We start from the raw sequence: 23,288 nt of genomic DNA, 5'->3' as shown, positions 1-23,288 counted from the left end.
TCAAGACACAGACACACACACACACATCATGTGCTGAGAGGAATAATAGTTGTATGATTGCAATAAATCATATCTAAACTGTTCCACATCTATTTATTTTCCCTTTTCAAACTATACACTGATAGACAGAGCTACACTCACAAAAGCACAAACACATAAGCATGTTCTGAAAGGAATAATAGTTACGTGATTATAATAAACTCTTCCACATTTATCCGACTCCACACTTCCAGGGTTACTCACTTTCCGTCTTCTCCGTAACTGCTCAGCGACGACGTTATGGACACAACGCATATGACCACCGGGGACCCTGAGGACAAACAACAAGAGAGAATTTCACCCCAGATGTGTAAAATGTCAGCTCTAAACAAACCAGAGCAGGGAAGCGTAATAGGATATTTCAGTGCTAGTGAGGATACACAGACCATTTTCAAGATCCTTATTTTTCTTCAGGGATTCAGGCATCAAATGGCCCCTTGTTCTGTACGTTTCCTTTACTTTCTAAATATGTGAATGGTGACAAGACGGTGGACGAACGGAGCCGTCGCTGACGCGGCTTGAGTGACGGTGAATCAAAGACAGGGAAATTAAAAGCGAAGGATCAAACACATTCCCGAGGCTAAAAATACCACGCTGAAACTGCTAAAGAACGATCGGGACTTTTACGATCATGTCCTAATAACTATAATAGGAACCGCTGGAACAGCACCGGCTTGGTCTGTGCTGCCGCAAATAAAGAGCTGCAAATGTTTGCCAGACGACATTTAGAAAGAGGGAGCCTCCATTCTGAGGGAATGACTAAAGGTCTAAGTAGGAACATTTTACTGACTCATTTCTATCGTGTGTAACCATGGAAACCAATAAATACTTTCAGCTATTTCATAATTTATAATAGGTTTACTTACAGTAAGAACATCATAGCTCGGTTTGACTTTCACAGCTATTGTGAACACATGCAAGCAATTAATGTTTTTTTTTTTTTGACAAATCAAAGGAATCCTTTTAAGAACAAGAGAAGACTGAGTGTGTGTGTGTGTGTGTGTGAAAGAGAAAGAGATGAGAGAATAAGGGTGAGAGAGATCCAGAAAGAGAACATGTGCATTAAAACATCTGCACGTTTGAGAACATCTCAGTGATTAACAGTGACAGCAGCATTAGCAAAACATTCCTCCGCAGTTTAGTGCTCTTTAGCGAAGTGACATCTCAGACAGGCCATAATGAGGAATGACCTCCCACTCAAGCTCTCTCTCTCTCTCTCTCACACACACTCACACACACACACACACACACACACCAATGCTGGAGCTGCTTCACTTCACTTCTCACTTTTACTTCTTATGGTATATACATCATGCTAAACAGGCTCTTTTTACGTAAAATTGTAAAAAGAAAAAACTGACGAGTGCCGTGTGGACAGTTAACAAATGAAGATGATTTTCACACGTTTATTTAATTTATCACATTTTAATATTCCACGCATTTATTCAATTCATATTTAACCTCTCACTGGTTCTATCACGACACCATTCATCTTATCTACTTGATAATCTTTGTGCATGATGTTTCTGTGTGTTACTTGTTTGCCTTTTTTTTTCAAGAAAAATGCTATAAATCCTCAGACATATTTCATATATCACTTATTTCTGAACATGATTTTTACCTCACAAATGGTTCAAAGTTGTGCTGTTTGCATTTCCTGCATTCTGTCTATTAAGCTACATTCAAAACTTTTTTTTGACTATATTTGCAGTGATGATATACCAAATATAAAAACAAAACAAAACAAAAAAACAATACTTTAAAATACCTTTAGAAAAGTGTCTATTTTTTGTGTTCTTTAGCCTCCGTGTAACACATATTCCTGTTCAACTATCCCAATATTATCTAGTGTCCATTCAAATTTATTTGGTAAAATAATATTTCAGACAAACTAACTGACACTGTAAATTAAAAAAATGGTGACAAAAGAAAAAAACTCATAAAAACATAATATCCTTAATTGTAGTGAAGGAATTCAGAGTAAATCTGAATCTGTATTTTTATTTTATAACAGTAAAATGAGACATCAGGTCATTTACCCTGCACTCCTCTGGTGTTTAATTTGGTTAAATTGGTCCTTTTTAGTTCCCGAATGCACCACTCTGTAACTTATACAAACCTCTTTTAATTCAAAAGTCTTTTAATTAATGAATTCTCTCAATACTTTGTATCACTGTACTTTAACTGAATGTTTAGAAATGTGCATATTGTTGCGTCATTTGTGAAAAAAAAAACAAGCTCACCCACCCCAGCCTATGCCGTAGTAGTAGAAGTGCTTGCTGCCCTCAGAGCCGAACACTTTGATCACCATGCTGTAGAGATGAAGCCCCTCCACCAGCATCCAGGCGAACGCACACAGGAAGAAGAAGTGAAGCAACACTGCCATCACCTTACAGGGCAACTAAAGGACAGAGAAAAAGTGTCAAAGGTCACTACGCAATTACACACCGTGGGGCTCTAAAAGAAAAGGGTGGGTGGAATTTAGGTGTAAAATTACAAACTACACACATTACTGAATGTTTTTTAACACCTTGGGGTCACTACTAGGTTGAGAAACAAAAAATTTCCATTCAGCAGTGGTCACAAACCGAAAGGACGATTAACACACACTGAGCAGTGGAAAATATGATCCAACAGCACACCTACTAGGTGAAACAGGGTTTCTTCCCCATCTCTACTAACCAAGTGAAGCTCTTAGTACAGAACAGAAACTGTATTTATCAGTTCATTATAAGCTCATCGCAGTTTATAAATCAGGCACTGGGAAATGGAGGCACAAAGTTCACATCCAATAGAGATGTGTAATGAAATGACATTATGCTCTGCTCCAGGAGTGAGAGCGGTCACGTCCTCAGACGGGAGATCTGAGCTGAGGAAATTAAATCACTTTGGCGCTTTATTGAATCCGTTTGACAGCCCCGTTGGAGGCATGCGAGAAGATCAGCACATTCATCTAACTTTACCTTTGCCTGGACAATTCACCGTAACAAGACATCTCCTGTTATCTCTATTGGACGAAAACATCCTGCTGCAAAAAAGGACATAATTGTATTTGCCGTAAGCACTCCATAATAATAGGCATCATGACCGGGGAAATGGTGGTTATAACCGTCTGGCTGTTATTGTCGTCCAGTCACTCAAAGCGCACATCAGGATGGAGTCTGACTGGAAGAAAAAGCAGGTCCACTTTAACTGAGATACAGCTGTTGTTCAGGATCTCCTAAGGGAATTATCTCTATGACCATAAGATAAACACAATGGAAACAAAGACAGTATGGCTCTCATGGATCTCAAAGTTTTTTTTACGTTTACTTTTGGAATTATTAATCCCCAGAGAGGCAATTGTTTTTTTTCTCATGCCCCAACATGAAAAGAAACGCAGGGTCAGAGCCTCTGAAGAAGTTAAGGGTTTCCCCAGACCCTTACTTTTGATGAAGACTGAGATGTGAACTCACGGACATTAGAATATTCACTGCTGAGGTACTAATTCTCCGAAACACGTCAGGAATAAGATACGATGGTTCAAAAGAGAGCGACAGACGTAGAGGAGGACACTTACCGTCCCGGGTTCAAAGCGGAAGCTGATGAGCAGAAGGATCTGGGCCACCAGGATGGCGAAGGACAAGTTAGCATGGATGTGATAGCGCTGGTTCCGGATGGTGCTCACAGACCTACACACACACACACACACACACACACAAACACAGAGACAGCTAGCTATATGAGATACAGTGTAATAGCAAGTCAGAGTACATGAGTGACTCTTTTGGCAAAACTAGCCTACTCACGAGAGCACAGCGAAGGTGACCAAGGTGATGGCCAGGCAGAAGATGGAGATGGAGCAACCCACATAGGTAATGGTGGAGAGAGCCACTTGATGGCTCTTAGCGAGCTGTGCAGGACAAAACAGAGCAATAGAGATTACACTGTATTTTACCTTCTATACAATGACCAGTACAAATAACCCCAGGTAATACACTGACATGTCGGTAAAGATTCAGTTAACTCCTATGGGAAAAGAGGTTTTACTGCAGTATAAAGACACTCCATGTTTAAACATTGCATTAAAAAACTTCACATTGTGGTTCCAACTGTTCAATTGAGCAGAAGTTAAAATCTGGAATTTCAATCTTAAAGTAAAACCTCTACCACATGATATTAGTAAACTGGAAACTAATTAAAAGCAGCTGTACAGTCCCATCAGTATCTTCCAACCACCTATTCCACACCGATGTTGCTTGAACATAACCGCATTTCTTTTTTGGATGAATATTTATGTAAATATGTTATAAACAGGTCCATTTTATTCAGCAGACCGAGCCACTGAAAAGGTCAGAAACCACAGGAAGGCTGGAATGACGTGAGCCGAATAAACACTGAAATTCTCTCTCACCAGTAATTCAATGCAAAGTCAAAGGTTACACTTGACTGATACAGTTTTATATACAGTAGTTGCTTTCCATACATGTAATGATAAAGTTAAGTTGGAAGACCTTTTTTTTCATCCATTTTAAACCAAAGATGTTTAATCCTAACATCTGGTCAACTCATCATTATGAACTGCTCGGAAAAATAAATGTTGCTCTAACAGTAGCACTTCATGGTAAATTATGCAGGGTGAAATATCAACCGAATCACCCACTGAAGTCACTGTGAAATGAATTATATTCCTAACTGTTTCTGCTTTGATCATCATTCTGAACACTACATTTCAAGCTCAGGTACACTGACCATGAGCCAAAAGAAATGTGACTATTATTTCTGCCTGGTGGGCTTCAGAGAAATCGGATCACCCGGAGACTTCCTTCAGGCTCGTCTGCATGCAAATAATGAACCCCTTTTCAGTAAAAAAAAGTGTTGGGGTAAAAATAAACATATTGAAATACAATAGAATGTATTACATTTTCAGTAAGGCTTTTACAAAGTTCACAATACCACGCTAAAGTCAGATACGGAAAAAGTTTTTTTTCTATTAAATAAAGGCAAAGAGCTATTCCTCTGAGGTGGCGTGTTCTCGTAAAAATGATTGTTCCCATAGCTGGACGTTATGTATGCTAGAACTTCCTCCTGTTTCGTGATTATGGAGGGCCCAGAATATCTCCTCAGTATGCATCCAAAAAAGGATGATCCCTCAGCCTGGAAGACTGTGGCAAGCCGATAATTAAAGCCTGAAGACAGGCAGAGTTTAGAATCGCAGCTGGAACAGGCCTGACTGGTGAGAGATTTTATTTACAAATCCAAAAGCCAAGCTGCACTGCACCTGGGTGTCTAGAATATGTTGGTCACTTTGTAATTCATCGGTTGTTCTTTTGGAGTTGTTTTCTGACTCAAATTTCTGAATGGATGGTGATCTTTGATTAGGGATGCATCGATGTACCGTGCTCATTTACTCCTACTTGTACTCGTAAAGAAATGCTCCGATATCAACATCCAAAACCACGTGATACTATGTGAAATAAGCCTAGTGTACCATGCTAATGAACAGATGATACAGCGATCTGGACTTAATTCACAATTAATGATGCAATCAAAGCAAAACAGAAAACAGGAGGAGGAACTGCAGCGTCTTCCTACAATACAAGTAACCTGATGAAACATCTTAAACACAAAACTCAGCATGAGGAGTTAATTGTTAACAGCACATGAGAGTAACTGAAGCTGAAATCTACAGACAATGATAGGTGAGTAAAAAAAACAAACAACAACATCATTTAGCCAGTATGTTGTTCTTGTCAACTACTCAGCCAATATCTGTCATATACAAACGTTATACTTACGTTATATACTTACAGCTGTACAGAAGCTGTTTTCTAAAGTGAAACAAAACCACCACTTCTCCACTACAAACCTGTTGAGGTGACTAACATAGCTAGCTAATGAACTAAAATCATCTTGCTGATGTTATAAAGAAGATCCTTGTAGCGTATGTGTGTGGACGTGTATGTGTGCACTTTTCATAAACACTTTCATAAATCCTTGATTGATTAATACTCACTTGGTATCGGTATCAGTATCAACAAGTACCAAAAACGTGCTGAAAAAGGCTATCCTTGACATATCTAGCCATGCCATAGCTCTTATTCAGTATCTCTTAACCACTTTGTTATTTATGAGCAGACAATCTCCTCTGGTCCACTCTACTCAGCCCACACACTCAGCCTCCTGTGAGATACTCTCACACACAATGCTGAGCTTCAAATTAACCAGATACAAAATGTACTCCCTCTCTGTCTTTCTCTCTTGAGAATCTTCTCATCTCCTTCCAAAATGTCATCTCTTCTAAAGTCTCATTGAGATTTAGTGAGCTCTTCAGCCAATCATAACTTGTATGCTTTTGGCTGGTTGTCTATTGAAAACAAATTTAAGCATCTGATTCAGCAATGAATCTTTTTATTTTTTTGGAGATTCCTACTGAGACCTGACCTTAATGTCTGAGAAACTGAGCTTGGCAAAGACTGATGGGAGTCACAAGGACTGACTGTACCTTACTGTTTCTCACCAATCCAAAAAAGCTTAAAATAAACTATCACTATGGTGAAATATGGCTCTGTAGTAATAATCCTAGCAGAATTTTAAGTTCCATGTTCATATGGTGCATGCTTAACCACACTTAATGGAGGCTCGCCCACAGAAATCCCCTTAAGACCGCAAGAAATACGTTCTCTCCCCTTCCTTCCTCAGGACACATGGGTCTCAGGAACGCTGCTCCAACCATGTTGGTGGACCACTGACTGGACTCCAAAATCAACCTAACCACAACAATTAGCATGGAGGCGGTGAGTTTCTGGAGTATCACCAAAGAGTAGCATTGTAAGGAGCAGAAATGTAAAAAACAAATGTCAAGTGAACTTTTCCCTATATATAGACTGGCACTATAATGAAAATTTATAGTGTTATATTTCTTCTAATAATTTTGGTTATGCCACTAATATTGGTGTTTGAATCCAACTGAAATAAATAATATCACAAAAAATCAAGTAAAAAATAAGAGATTTGACTAAAAGCTGACTAATGGATAATGAAAAACAAGCTAGCTGTGGAAGCTCACTGGAGGTTAAACAAAATATTTTCATTAAATGATTATGCAGGCAAGCCCAGTAACATCTGGTGTATAAACAATTAGCACCGCTCTACATGCAGTGTTTCGAAAACATGCTGTTAGGCTACTTAATAAAAACACTAAACATGCACTAGGAAACAACATAAACTAAATCATATCAAACAGGATAAATGATATGATGTTAACTACAAGGGGTCTGAAAATGACAAACATAATGTCAGACACCTTTGTATTAGATTTGTTTCAGACATTCCATCATGATATAGTGTGAACCACATCAGTTAAACCCTGTACTTCATGTTATTTCTGGTTTGTTTGTTGGTTAATCTGGCTCTGGTGCATTGTGTTTTATTTTAAAGAACACAGTGTGTACTGTTGGTATAGTGATTTTAGCCCTTACTCTGCAGATAACAATGAGAACCAACCCAAGCCTACTTCATTACATCATCTGGATTTTGCTGGTTTGGCAAAATTAATGCTAAAATTATTATAATTATTTTGCTGAAACAGACCAAGATGTGTCTCTAGTGCAAAACATGTGGCGGTCCTGATGTCATTAGAGTTCCTGATTTATCTACTAGTTCTCGTCTCGTCCAGACGCAGTTACTAATTTATTCGCTAGTTGTTTTTTGGCACTGTTTCCCAGTCTCAGTAGTGTATACAGGCTAATGTGCGCACACAGGCTAGCATTGTGCAAAGCAGTGAAAAAAATAATGTGAACCATCATTTGAATTCTGAATGCTGAGTGTCGCAGGAGAAATGGACAACAGCATTATTCTTTTTTGGGGAAATAAACAACAAACCAATTTGTTTAATTCGTTCTGTGGAAGTGGCAGCGCCTAAGGCCCCATGCAAATGATCATGGCTTCAAAAAAATTTATGACTAGTATACTGGGCAGTGACAGACTCACGATAAACAAGCTAATTGCAGCTCTTAAAAAGCAACAGTCTTCTAAACTTTTCACTCCATTGACTCTTTGTCACGTCTTGCCATTCTTTTCCTATTTTGACTCTGAGAGATATTTCCCTATTGTCTTCCTTTTGCTTTCTCCATGGTTTTGATCAGGTTTATCTGTATTGTATTTGCCCCATGGTTTGAATTCTACCTGCTGTTTTGGATTGTTAACATCCACCTGCCTCCAAATCTTGAGACCAATGTGACCCCCAACCCCAAACCCGTAATCTAGTGGATAACTGGATTATTCTCACCTCCACAGGAACCACCTGCATGAGGATGGCAAAGTTAGTCAGGTGGTTGCACACGCAGACAGAGTAGGAAAGGTTGCCTCCAGCTCTCAGACAGCCGTTGTTGGACCATACGCCTTCCTTAGAGCTGAAACACACACAGAAACACACACCCACACACGCATTACACTCTTTGTTTGGATTCACAGCTGGGTAAGGATGCATACTATGCTCCAAATCTTTCAAGTGGACATCTGTGTCACAACATGTTTCGCAGGCACCCAGATAGGTATCACATATTAAACAAACATAAAAGTTCAGGTACACATGGCAATGCTTTCTTCATATAAACAAGCATCTAATAATGGCTCACACTAAACACTGCTACCATTACAACACTATTCTTGGCCTCGTTTTGGACAGACCACACATCTGTACTCCAAACCTTCATCACTTGGCATTTTTTGGTCAGATAAGCTTTCCGCAAATGTAAAATAAATCATTCGTCCAGTGCAAATACATCTTCGGGTCGCTCAAAACAACGCTGGGATTGGTAGCATGGATTTTACAAACATGTTTACGTCAAGCTGTGTAGCATTTTACCTTACTTGGCTTGACAGACAACTGCTTAAATATTACAAGCATATGCTCAAAAGGAGATATGACTTCTGAGCTCAGCAATCCAACAACACCACAAAGAAATATGAAGCCGGTCTGAAACCTAATTTCAGTGATTAGATACAGACCTGAGTCTCTGCTTAGGTTTTGTGCATATTTAGTCTTATCTCATTTGCAGCCACAACTATCCTGCCAAGTGCAGACATTCCCCCATTTCCCAGGTTTGGCCTCCCGTCCATCTTGCATGAGTGAAATTCCATTAAATACCCCCAGACGAGAGAGAAAGAGAGAAAGAAAGAGAGAGAGAGAGAGAGAGAGAGAGAGAAGGAGTAGCGGAAGGAAGGAGTCTCCCTCCAAAACAAACACGCAGTGCTCCTTGCGATTTACAACCTTCCTTGCAATCCTAAATTTGGCGGCAGTTATTGGGCCTAAGTGATTTCTCAGTATATTGCTTTTCTTCACACAAAATCCTTTAATAAATAAAATGTATGTGACTCGACAAAAAAACAAAAAGAATTGAAAAGACTGCAGGACTGTGCTCTAATATGAAACTAAATACCTCATGTATTTCGGGTTCATGTATAAACCACAGTCAGAAAATAATGTACATGTGGAACAACACTTGTCCGTTTACACTTTGGGTCACCATGCAATCTATGTAAGGAATAAAACATAATGGGGTGTTATAGGAATATAATCAATGATGAGTTACGCTGATGTGGCCCAGTGTGAAGCGGATTTACCGTTACCACCCTGAAGTTGAATATTATCCTGTAACCTCATGTCCTGAAGAGTCTTATTCATCTTATACCATAGTGAAAATCCACCAGTTACAATTTTTACATTGTTAACAAGTTACACGTACTTTTTAACCATTTATAGTCACATTTAATGTTGTGGAATGTCCACAAAATAAGTTAGTTTCTCTCTTTCACATTTACGCTACAGCAGCCATCCCATTACCAGCCTTTTTTTTTTCTCACTCTTGAAGTTATTAAGACAGGAAACAGCTTGTCATGTTACAGAGAAACTGCAAAGCGGAAAAACCTCTGTCCTGTGGTGGAAAACTTACTGACTGTTACAAAGATATCCTCCAAAGGCAGTCTGGCTAATTTCTGAACAAAATGCAATTGTAACATGTGCTGTGGAAGTTAAAACCTTGTGGTCTAATGCTATCTGATCATGATCGGTTCAATGAAAATGTATATTAAATGTATATTATTAAATGTATATACCTATACACACAACAAACATAAACAGTACAGTATTTACATGTTCTGGCAATAAATATTTTCCAAAGCACCTTCTGATGTCACACATGTCAGGCTCATTCCATCATAAATTCCTGTTTCATTCTTTCATTCATGTGGTTGCGAGACCCACCTGTAATCCAGGAAGGCGCAGTAGAGGAAGACTTTGTTGCTCTCGTTCATGGCCTGAAGTTGTTGCTCTTTGCTCTGAAACAGATTTAGAGTGAATTTACTGTCAAAACAAGTTCTTTAAGATAACAACTACGTCACTATAATTTAAGATTGTTACTTCTTTTCTCAATTTGATGAATCATACCCAACATATCAGAGAGGAGAGAGGACAGAGCCAAGCATTTGCGTTATTTACTCTACTCCCCTTTGTGGAGCTGAGGTGCAAGATGACAGTAAGCCTGTCACATCCTAAGCGAACAAAGCCAAGCAATGAAGCAAAACATGGTGTATCACCATGGCAGTGTTTGTGTAAAACGGGAGTGCGCATTTGGCCAAAGATCTCCTCCTGGCTTTCTAAACATCATCTATTAATGACTTGTAAGAACCAGAGGAAAGGAGGGAGCAAGAGGAACGGACAGTTAGTAACTGAACAAGTTGCTAGAGTGGAAGTGAGCTGAAGATTAGATCTGGAGAGGTGCCATCCCAGTCGCTGGAGCTCATCTGACTCTCAATGTGGCACGAAAATTCAGCCAAAGTAAAGACTAAGTCGGAAGAGTTAGAGTTTGCGAAAATGAGCCAATTCTATGACTTCGATCTAATAAATCAGATCTGGAAGATGACCGTCTTGGCTTGGAGTTGGGCCGTAGTAGGGCATAGGGAAGGGATAGGGAAGGAAATTATTAAGGATTATTATTATTATTATCCATTATGAGGGCAGACTGAATGCAAACAAAATTAGATATATTGGATATATACTTAATAACTGTTGACAAATACTCAACAGGCAGCCATTATATAGTTCTGCTGGTTTTCAGTATGTGCGTGTGCGTACATTTTTTTTCTTCTGCTTAATGTGAATGCAGCACCTCAAAAAAAAGTTATCCTTAACTCATGGAGCCTCTCAGCTCTCAACAAGCACCATGCCAGCTCTAAATACTGGAAATAAGTAATGACACAACTAGCTGCTCCTTCCAGCATTTTCCAAATCTTCCATGCCTCGGCTTGGATATTTGGACGCTTAGCTCTGCTTAATGAGGCTATTAGCCACAGAGCTGTGCCCTCTGAAGGTGGAGACTGTTTAACTAAGCAGGTGCCAGCATAAACAACCATACGACTGCTTTTGTTGTGCTGTGATTAAGTTATATTGCCTGATGGGTGTAGAGCCGGCTATAAACATCTAAAGAACGCTAAGCGCCTAATTATAGCCCAACTGGGAATATTGTGTGCGGGTATGTGAGTGTTGGACAGATATGTAGAGAAATCAGAGGAATAAACAGTAGACATGGAGTGAGGGGTGTTATTGATATGTTATGAAACTCTCTCTTTTTCTTTCTCTTTCACTGTATGTTTTCAGTGAGGACTGATCATTTTTTCCAGATCATATTTGCGATGTGATCCAGCAGGTCCCTGGAGCCTCTGAGCTAATGGCCCGAGGAATGCATGTGTGTGTGGCCATTAGCGCTTGGCCATGTTTTGACTGTGAATCAAAAATGCAGTTTCCAAAACTGAATTAGTTGGTTTTTGAGTACACAAAATGTGAGCACACCTTCACACCTCCAGGTGCCGGACCTGTGTCTTGGCCTGCATTCTCCGTCTGTGTGATCAGATTAAATGGATATGTACGGATACGGAAAATGTGAGATGGAAGTCTTGTGTCGGGTGTCTGAGCACCACATCACAGCTCTCTCCTCACTTCATCTCTCTCTCTCTCTTTCTCTCTCTCTCCCTGTAATAGCCTTACCATTAATCCTTCAACAATCAGAGATCTCCTGCATGTACGACACCTTAATAGCTCTGACCTGCAATCCTGCAATACATATGGCTGTGTATATGTGTGTGTGTGTGAGAGAGAGAGTGTGTGTGTGAGTGTTTGATTTTATTGCAGCACTGCTCTGCTCCATAAGACTCTGTCTGTGTGTTAGAGTTAAGCAGATCCAGATGGAAGAGGGCAGGGCCATATACCACATCCCAACATCCCAGAAAGGGGGGGGGTCGCTAGTGCAGCAAACACACACACACACACACACACACAAATAGAACAAAACACACACACAAGCAGAGGATGTCTGTCTCCCCATTACTAGAAAATAATCAACATTCACTCCTCTCAAGTGTCTATCTAGAAATCATCTTGTCTAGTCAGCAGTGAAAACCAGGATGTATCCATCCGTCATCGGTTTACTTACTCCATCCATCCATCAGTAATACGTGTTAATTCTGAAAGATTCTTGGGTACTACAAGAATCTTGTCTACCATGCCTACATGCCTACCATCCATCCATCCATCCATCAGTAAATCATTTTAATTCTGCAAGGTAGTGTACATACTTGTTTATACATGCCTATCATCCAACCATGAATCCATCCATCTATCTATCTGTCCTCTCATCCATCCATCCATCCATCCATCGTTCTATCTATCTATCTATCTATCTATCCATCCATCCATCCATCCATCCATCCATCCATCCATCCATCCATCCATCCATCCATCCATCCATCCATCCATCCATCCATCAAACCATCCATCAGTAATACAAGCTAATCCTGGAAGATTCTTGGGTAGTACACAAAGTTGTGTATACCTGCCTACCATTTATCCAACCATCTATTCATCCACCCTGCATTATCTAGTCTCTACATACTCTACGCATCCACCTTTTCTCCCTCAGCTCTTTCACTGCCCTGTTGACAGCTGTGGTATTGTGGATAGATGCCAATCACCCATCTGTCTGTCTGTCTGTCTATCTATCTATCTATCCTTTGCTATCTACACTCTACTTCCATCTCTCTATCTTTTCCCCCTCAGCTCTTTCATTGCCATGTTGACAGCTGCAGTAGCAGGAAGTGATTTTCCACTTGTGAAATGTTGAGAGAGGGGAAACTCTGACCCATACTGACAGTGACCAGACACTCGCATCGCTGGCTCACCGTTCCACAGCCACACTGACAAGAGGAGAGAATGACACCATGCCTCTCTCTCTTTCTCTCTCTCTCTCTCTCTTCCCATCAATCCATTCATCTCTATTCCCCCTCTCTTGTGCAGACAGGTTTCACCCTTACTGCTCAGTGGACTGAATGAGCAATGTGTATATGTGTGTATTTGTTTGTTGCTTCCCTCTGCCTTGCAGCTCTCAGTATGTGCTGGGGAAGCGTGAAAGCGCTCCAACACTTTATAAACAACAGAGGCCTTACAAAAGAGCACAGAACTCTGGAGTAGCTCACTTCCAAGAGCTAGTCTCAGTGAAACAGAGCAAGAGAGAGGGAAAAGAGAAAGACTGCATAGGTAAGTAATTACCCTGAGCCTTTTGTAGAAAATGAAACAAACATTTAGAGTCCACGTAACTTCACTTATTTAATTTAGACCTGGAAGGTTAATCATTATGCCATTATGCAACCTCAGTTCTTTCGTGAGGTGCTTGGGCAGATGCAGTGACGTTATTCTCACCAGCCCATCACACGGTAGTGGGTTGCATAATCTTATACTGCTGTAATTCTGAGCCTCACACTGGCACATGCTCGTAATTAAATGCTAATTTGCCTGGGTCCACCTCCCACTTCATGTGTTCTCTCAGTCCACAGCTTTGCTGATTGGAGTGTGCGATGTCAAGTTTATGTAAGGCTTTTGTCTCTTGTTGTCAAGACGTAGTTAGTCTCAGGATTTGACCAGTTATTTCCAGTCAAGATGTTGAGTCCACTAGTATAATTTCAAAACTACAGATATACAATTCACAATTTGGCAGAAGAGAACTTTAAATCCCTGCCAAACTGATATTAATTAATCAATCACTGAAATGCCTGGCCTGCCTTCTTCACACCAAAATGGTTTCATCTATACTGGAAAAAAAACAAGACTCTTGCCATTTGGCTGGTCAGCAGAGATTTCTTGGTGCTGTTTCTCTGTTAGCCAATTGTGTGATTGGATTATTTTTCCAATCAAGCAACCAGTACAAAGGAAAACTCTGCAGAAAGAATCAATGATCTAACAACACAAATACAGACTGTTAAATGAGACTAAAGTGAACAGTGCGGTTAAATTCTCAAATCAGAGGGTGTGGATTAGTTTTCTATAACAGCATGGCTCTAACATAAATTCTAAATTTATATTAATACATTATCATTTCTATAATAACAACTCATTCACAGGAACTGGTATAGCAGATGCACAACATAATTTAAACCTAATAATAAATGGATTAACAAAACTTAGTGTTGTTTAACAAAGAAAAATGTATACTTGTTGATATGGTGACATTTTCTGTTAGGAGAAGTTTTTTTTTTAACATTAATGGAAGGAGTCTCCAGTGTGAGTGCTTTGTAACAATTAGTAAGTTTTCCTTCATGGGAATGTCTTTAGGACAGAGGAGTTCGCGCTTTGCACTTTCTTGGTTACATGACAAGCTGTGTTGTTTGCCTTCAAGAAAGAAAAAAGAGAGGCTGTAAAAAAAAAAATTAAATAAGTATATGTAACTCCCAAAAAATCATCCATGGAAGCTGTTCAAAATGATCCCCAGGAGTAAGTAAACTGTGAATCTGAAAAACACTGACTACCGGTAAGTCCTCTATGTGAGAAACTCTTTCTGTGCTTGATCCGCCCATGATTACATCACAGTGTCCCGCTGCTCACTTACTCCTCAGTGAGACGTCATTTAGTCTCCACCCAGTCTTGATCTCCACTGCAAAGAACACAACACTGATTTACTCACGCTGGGTCAAACGGTTAAACTAATGAGATGACTCAAGGCTTCAGTGCACATCCTGTGATTCAGCGCCGTACACTTTTATCACTGAGGACAACATGCAATTCAAGTCCTGATAACTACCTCAGTATCACATACACATGAGACAGCCTAAATGAGATAATGGCATTAGATTTAGTCGCTCCCTCCCACGTAAACGCAAACCAAGCGATAAATATCTCTCCGCGTACACACCCTCCACACAAATGCACAGGCTCCGCTGTCATGCATTGCCCCACTCTGTGGTGAGGCATATTTTAGGAGCTGCCTGGTCTAAATAAAGTGTGTGGCTGAGCTAGTGATGCCAGGGCACCCTGCCACAACACACAAGATACACAAGTAAAGGAACCACTGCCTTTCAATCTCAACTTCTTCTCCCCAGAGCCAGCGGTGCTCTATAATTGAGCCTATGCACTACTGAGGCCATAATTTAGAGAGTCTGTTCTTAGACACACATAGACACACACACACACACACACGCATGCACGCAGGCATGCATGCAACACAAAGGCTAATCAACCTGCTAGCTGGATCCAGGCACCGTCATTGGCAGGGATATGGTTTAGTGGCTGGCCAACGACTGAACCTCTGTTCCAAATTTATGACCAACAGCGTGGCTTGGTTCAGGTTAAAAGCCCTTTGGTGCTTGTTCCTGTGCTCCAGGATTTTCACATAATTCCACACGAACCTTTTTTTTCCCGGCTGCTGAGAAAAGCAAACCGATCATAGGTAAGACGCTGAAATCGAATCGACGCAGTAACTACTATTCAGCGTATGAAAAAAAGACAGAGGAGAGTCAAACAACTTTTATTCAGTTTGCACAAAATGTCAAGGGAAAAAAAGTTGGAGCTGTTCCTTGCTAGCATTTTCCAAAAGTCCCAAAAGAGCAATCATATGCAACATCAGCCAGAGGAAAAATCACTCACAAACTGAAATTTGATAAATGATGTGTGTGCGTGTGTGAAAGAGAGACGGAGACAGACAGACAGACAAATCCAAATATGCCACAAAGTCTGATTTAACTTTAAAGAACCACGAAATGAAGCAAATGAATGCACTCCGTGAGCCGTGAGCCAGCGAATGCTGAATTAATACAATGTGAACTCAAGCACAAACTCTGGTTCTTGTTCTGAATCCAGTGCTCACGTGTGAAGACGAGCAAACACTGCTGGACTTTCTTCTGAAGGTCTGGGACCTCAAGGAAGTAATGGAAACTGAAATGCTAGAACTGCTAACTAACCCTGAAACACTATACTATGTCCTGAACAGGTTACATCATTCATACAAGTATTAAAAAAGATCTTCCTAGGAGAATGTAGGGTTGCGGATATACCATTTTAATATAAGACATTTCAGTACCTTAACGAATGGTTTTTCTTTTAAGGTTTAATACCACGTAATGATTTTAACCTTATCAGACACCTGATGAGATTTCACTTTATCTTTAGTACATCAGTGCTTTATCCAGTACACTCTCAGAAATAAAGGGACCAAACTGTACTTTTTCTTGTCTTTTACCCGGGATGGTGCACGTAGTGTACTGTTATTTTTATTTATAGAGTAAAGATACATCAGTACATAAGGTCCTTATTTTTCAGATGAAAGACAGACACTAAAGATACAAAAGATGTACCCTTGACAGTACCACCGTGGTAATGTGAAAAGGAAAAGTACAGTTTGGTATCTTTATTTCTGAGAGTAAGTGGTTAATTAATGACAAGGCATCATGCTGCATGGTGCATTGCTTACAGTATGGTTTATTTCTGCTCTGATAGATTACAATTTGAGCGTCTTATTGGGAGATCTGATAATAGCACGTGTATTATCTAAAAAGATTAAATACGTATATCCAGCGGGTCTTGTTCCGTATGTCCATCTGTGATGTAATGGCCACTTAATAGTCAACACTTTCTTGAACTAAATTAGGTTTGAATACTAAACTATAAACTTGCAATCCTGTGTTCCTTCAAGGCTTGACATTACAAGTTCCAAACTGTACATTATTTACATAGTCTATACATATATTACATAGTCTATATTTCTATATATATAATCTATATTTCTACTTCTGTAACATAGTCTACACTTTATTATGTTTTTTTTATGTATGTGCATGTCTGTTTTTATTTTTTATTTCTATATAGTTCTGTTATCTTGGCATTCAATGTGGACAACAAAGGAAGAATTTCATTGTTCAGGGAAACTTGGTTTCCTCACTGTGACACACACATGACAATAAACGCTTTGAATCTTGAATCTTGAATTAAAGAATTCAGCACTCTCTATTTTTATAGCTCTTTATAGTCAGGGATTTTACAGCACCGATTGGAACAACACGATTAAAAAAAAAAAAAAAAAACAAAAAAAAAAAAAACATCTTAATCCTATACTCTAGCTGTAAACTGGCAGTGCATTGAGGAACATATGAAGGGAAAAGAGTAGAAGCAGGAAGCCTTCCAAGGGTGGGAAATAAATCAGGGCTGTGATGGGAGGGATAGCGTATCTGCTGCTACAGAAATGACAGGAGGAAGGTTTTAATCAGGACCGGGCAGGGAGGAGAGGGAAGGGGAGAGGGGCTGTAGTATTTAAGAAATGTTTTAAAAGTTAATCGCAGGGGATGACAATGCACTTGGAGAAGAAAGGATAAAAAGATAAGAGGGGATTGAAGAGAGAAAAGATATACAAGAAGGGTTAGACATAAATATATCTGAGAGAGAGAGATGAAGTCAAAAAAAAAAAGGAGGCCACACATCCCGCAGCTCCTGGCTACGACCAACGAGTGCAAGCCAGACCTCCATCTGCTATTGATCACCAAACCTCAACCAAGAGCGATACAGTGACGAAAGTAAGAATGAGCGGATTTCAAACATGCCAAGAGTGTAAGAGAGAGAGAGAGAGAGAAGGAGAGATAGAGATTCATTCCCACAGGCATCGGGTGTGTCCTGGAAGTTATAAAAAGCCACTGGCACAGCAGAGCGCTTATTATTGTGGTTTAAAAAAAGGCAAAAAAAAAAAGATAACATATGTTATGCAGAAGGAAAACATTATCAGAACCGCTTTATGACGTCCGTGCTTACTTTTTTCATTTTGTTAATGTGTTCTAATTAATCTGTGATTTTGATATTTTGGAAATCCTCCCAGAAGAAAACAGTTTTTGTGCTGCAGAAATAGTCCAGAGACACACACACACACACACACACGTGTACACAAGCTAATGTCAGTGTGTGCATTTGTAACTTTTAAAACAATGAAAAAACCCCTCAAACAGAAATATTTATACATGAAATGAAATGTCGCAACAACACTGAGTAATCTGGGTATTGTTGCTAACATTTATAGCTAAGTGTTGGACATGAGCGCACACACACACACACACACACACACACACACGTGCAGGTTGTTGTATGTTCCGTTTGATCTACTGCTGCTTTATTAGGCCATAAAGACAATGCAAGCTTGTCAGAAAACTTTTTTTTGGCCTACTAGATTTGACACTAACCAACAGCGGCATTCCTGATGAAATCACTCTTTCCGTTCCTTGATCTCATGCCATCGATGTGATGTGTTTCTAATACAGGAATACCGCAGGAAAGGAGAAGAGGAGTAGAGGAGAGTGGTGGAGAGGTGAGGAGGAGAGGAGGTGAGGTCCTGTCACTTGGCATCGTTCCTCTCCCTCTCTTGCTTTCTCTCACTCTCTCGCAGTCCAAAGGTAATAAATCACGTTTGGAGCCAGGAGCAATCATCACACGCACACACACACACACACACACACACACACACACACACACACACACGGTAGCTATGGTACGACGCTGGGAATCCAGCATGAGAATGAGCTGCCTGAACCACAAAACACTGATAACACACTTACTAGGTAGCAGAGACACACACATACGGCCATGTGTGTTTTACTATCCTTATGAGGACCTTCCCTTAATGTAGCTAATTAATGCTATTCTAAATAAACCTAAATCTAACTCTAACCTTAGCCTCAGTAACTAACAAACAAACAAACAAATAAATAAATAATTTTTTTGCCCTTTTCCAGTTAAAAAAAAAACAAAAACAAAACTAAAGTCTTGTGCGCAGCAGTGAAAGGTCAGATATTCCTATCTTTGTGGGGACATTTGGTCCCCACCAAGTTATATAAGCATGCATGCACACACATAAATACAGTATGAAGCAAATATACTAAAAGCTTGTATCCCCTTCAACATGCAAAAGGGCTGAGCCCAAACAATCATACTGTAAACGATCTTGCAGTTTACAAGATCAGTGACAGGAGCGTTTTACGATACGAGATTATTATTTAAATCCCCTCCATTCTGAGATGACGGCCAGGAAATCTATGAATTCAACCCGCTGATTTCTTACAAGAAATAAATAAATAATTTTAAAAAAACATGACGAAGCAGAGTTACAGATTTCTTCCTTCAATTACTGTGCATGCAACCAAATGATTTTCTACAATATTCTGGTACAAACATTGGGAAAATAGAGAGAAAAAAACAAAGAGTAGCTCAGAATTTAAGAGTACTATGAGCACTAACACTAGCACTCCTGCCAAATACAGCTTTCCAAATATCTCCAATCCTGTCAATTAATGTTCAGTATCCGTTTAAACCTTTTAAATCTTTAAATCTTTGCCAATGCTTATCTGTTTAATTTTATATCATTCTAGTTTAGTTTTTTTTCCGTGCACCCAAGAACAATAGTTTCTTTTACGCACGCTTTAAAAAAAAAACATGCTTTTGTGAATAATGTTCAGGCCCAAAAGCATGTTTTTGAATACCTTTTTGATTATTGATTATTATTATTGCTTGATGTGATTATCGATTATTAAATTACTCCACAAAAAAAGTTCAACAGATGTTCAAGAAATCCAGATGGTGGTTATGAATTGCTTGTATTTATATATTTGAACTGGACAGGTTTTTATATTTCATAATGTAACAATACTTGCCAGTAAAACTCAGATTTTCAGTTTACTGTTTCCTAAAAGAATTTGGCAAGATGGCCGCAGTGACAAATTGCTCCCTTTGATCAATCAGTGCACTCAAATGAACTTGGTCTAAAAGACTATGAAGACACATCTCTACAACGCTGCTGCCTTCTTCTCGTGATCGTTCTTCCTGATTTCCACCTTCGCTCCTTTCTGACTCAGTTCTGCTCCACACTCCAATCTCCTTTCCATTTTTTCCCCCTTTTTCTTTCAGTCCTGAGACAGAAAGGTCAAGCTATAACCACATCCTCAGTGAAGCAGAGGGCAGTGCTGTTTTTAGGTGGCTTTGGCAGACATTTAAAGAGCATACATTACGACTCTCTCAAAATCTCGGCCTCTTTCTATTCAACTCACGCTTTCTTTCTTTCTTTCTCTCTCTCTCTCTCTCTCTCTCTCTCTCTCTCTCTCTCTCTCAGCATTGTGCAGCATGATGAAATTCAATACTGGCTCTCTGATTGTATTGTTGCTGTAACACAGGAACACGGCAGACCATTAAGAGCAATCAGAGTTCTTTTTCACTCCCATTTAACATCAACATCAAAGAAAATCTGAGACTCATGACACTTTGTTTGAAAGTTTACGTAAATGGTATAAAAGCCTGATTTCAACCTGGTATCAAAGCAAAACTGTTGTGGCATTGGTTTTTATTGGCTCCATTTTGCAATGTGTTGTCAAATACCATAAACTACATTCCACACACACACACACACACACACACACACAAAATCAATGTATAAGTTCAAAATATTGGAGTAATCATATTATCGGCAGGATGCCAGGTCATTTTCGAGCTGTGCACAGGACGAAAAAGCAAAAGAAGGCCTTCATGGCTACGTGCACACCCAAATGGATTTGATTTAAGAGCTATACATGCTAAAACTATAATAAAGCAAAAGCACGAGGGAGGAATTTGGGCTGGAGGAACTAAATGTTTAAAAAACACAGGCAAATGTTCTGGGTGTTATTTTTGTGTGAGATCCTATTCCCTGGCTTGGATGAGGATTTGTGTCTCTATTTGTGGGTTTTGGATGAAGTGAAGGATTGAAGAAGAGATGGATTGATATGTGTTGAGTTCACAATTTTATCTAATGCATCACAGCAGTAAAACCTGTCAGATGTTGCTGAAATGATAAAATGATTTAATGGAACTCAGCATGTAACTAACAGTAAGTGGAAAATTAAATGCCTCTGGTAAAAAGCCACCTTTCTCTCTCTCTCTCTCTCTCTCTCTCTCTCTCTCTATCTATCTCCAGCTATTTTCTACTTTATTCACCTCAACTTGCTGCGTTCCATGTCAATTTTTAGATTTTTAGATGCATTTCCCATGGAAAGCTGGCGAATCAACACATCCTCACGTCCATCTGTACCACAATCCACACAGAGAAATATGTCCCTTGTTAAATCAAATAATTGTTCCATTTCAGAAAACCCCGACGCCAGCCAGTTCAGCTTTTTCTTTTGGCAAAGCACATGTTTTGTTTTAGGGTTCTTAAAGAAGGGCATGCGCTTGGAAATGATGGAAACTGAAATAGATCTCCATGGTTAGTATAGGCGTGGTGTACCCGTGTGAACCCCTGTACTTAGGCATTGTGCCTCTTTTCACTCCCTGACACAAAACTACTGAGGCAGGAAAAAAAAAAAAGATTTTGAAAACAGAAATGTAAAATCTGTGGAAACGTATTAAAGAGAGGGTTTTTTTTTTTTTGTTGTTAGCTGAGTTGGAAATAAGCCCTGCTTATGGCTTTTTTATGAGCTGTCCCAGTGAGTTGCACACAATTATGTTAATGTTGTTTATGAATGAATGACATAATGTTTGTTTTGGCCGTCACTGACGCTTTACAGGTCTGTCATCAAATGATGCCGCAAATGTAAAGAAACAAAAACTTAGAAAACCCAACAGTCACACTAAACCGGTCTAATTTACTCAAAGCATGAGCCAGTCATGAATAATACAATATACCACGACAATCGACACACAATGTTGCTACTCTGAACACTTCAAAATATCATCCCTACCCCTGAGTTCCTTCTGCAGGAGGTTTTGGAGATAAGTTGCATCTTTGGGCAATGTGTGCACTCCCAAAATAAATTCTTTCTCAATCAAATGTACTATAACGACTGCTTCTAAAGTTTTAAATCTCCTTGGCCTAGGTTATATGAGTGATGTCCTCTTACCAGTTGGTGTGTCAGCATGATTCTGATCAGTGGCTCTGACGACAGGTTGACCGAGAGGGCAGGAGAGGGCTCCACCTTTAGCGAGATCAGACAGCTGGCCACCTGGATCTTATGGTCCTTAAATTCCACCGCCTCATTGATCCTGGGGAAATCGGGATTAGAAGTCAATTCAGAAACACGGCAGAAGAACGGTTTATTATCAATAATGAGTGGAGACGTTAATGTTTTAGACATCAAGTTATTGTTATTCTCTGAGTTGCGAGTGGGATGCGAATGATGATAAAATTACTTCAGAGTTTGGGGGGCAACTGTACAGCCTTTTTGATAAGGATGTTAAGAAGTCTAGTATCAGCAGATGTTAGTGAATGAGTTGGTGTGTAGAGGAGGAGAAGTCTTCTTATACAGGCTGTCTACTGATAGATTTCATGGACCTAAGTGCAGGGGTGTACATCCCAGGGGTGATTAATGACTCACGTATTAATTCATGTATTAATGAAAATACACGAGTGGCAGGAACAACTCCAGTGTCTTCGTCCCTGTCCTGTCATTGGTTGATGACTCCATTGTGTTCACCTGCTCTGTGTTAATTAGCTTATCCATTTACAACCTGTTGTTTCTGTGTTTCAGTGCTAATTCTCAGCCTCATCGTGCATTTCCAAGCCTTGCTTCCTGCCTCTGCTTCCTGGCGTTGACCCGTGCTCATGTTTTTGCTGTTGTTAAGTATTATCCCTGTTTTATATTATCTGCCTGTGCTCTGACCTATGATATGGACCTCGATAATGATTTTCGGATTGCCTATAATAAAGAACATGCGGAGTTTACGCGCTTGTGTTCTGCCTTCAATCACCGACGTTACAGAGGCAAAAAAAGTGGATTCAATTTGAAAATTAAATCAGAACAAGAAACTGAAGTTAAAATAGACGTCAGACGAGCTGACTGAAAAAGATAAAGCGGGCAATTAATTAAACTTAGACTCTGCACTAACAAGCTGAAAAGCCAATAATTAAAAAAAAACAACTGCAAGACCTCCACCCTTAGAGCGCTCCACA

At 39.7% G+C, this 23,288-nt stretch overlaps 1 protein-coding gene across 6 annotated transcripts in view; it reads right to left on the bottom strand.

Annotated features, from left to right (window-relative positions):
• The window catches only part of adgrd1 (adhesion G protein-coupled receptor D1), a 52,887-nt gene that overhangs the window by 7,604 nt on the left and 21,995 nt on the right, over positions 1-23,288 (bottom strand). For all 6 annotated transcript variants that reach the window (XM_026945890.3, XM_026945892.3, XM_026945893.3 and 3 more), the window contains 7 exons: positions 22,240-22,381; positions 10,286-10,359; positions 8,309-8,432; positions 3,828-3,931; positions 3,599-3,710; positions 2,287-2,440; positions 244-310 (listed from right to left, as the gene is read on the bottom strand). In XM_026945890.3, the coding sequence (XP_026801691.1) occupies positions 244-310; positions 2,287-2,440; positions 3,599-3,710; positions 3,828-3,931; positions 8,309-8,432; positions 10,286-10,359; positions 22,240-22,381 (777 nt within the window). The remainder of the gene's footprint in view (positions 1-243; positions 311-2,286; positions 2,441-3,598; positions 3,711-3,827; positions 3,932-8,308; positions 8,433-10,285; positions 10,360-22,239; positions 22,382-23,288) is intronic.

Source organism: Pangasianodon hypophthalmus, chromosome 8 (genome assembly GCF_027358585.1).
Source record: "Pangasianodon hypophthalmus isolate fPanHyp1 chromosome 8, fPanHyp1.pri, whole genome shotgun sequence".
In the NCBI taxonomy this organism is placed as follows: Eukaryota; Metazoa; Chordata; class Actinopteri; order Siluriformes; family Pangasiidae; genus Pangasianodon; species Pangasianodon hypophthalmus.
Note: the sequence above shows the minus strand (reverse complement) of the source record. Positions and strands in the feature narration are given on the sequence as shown.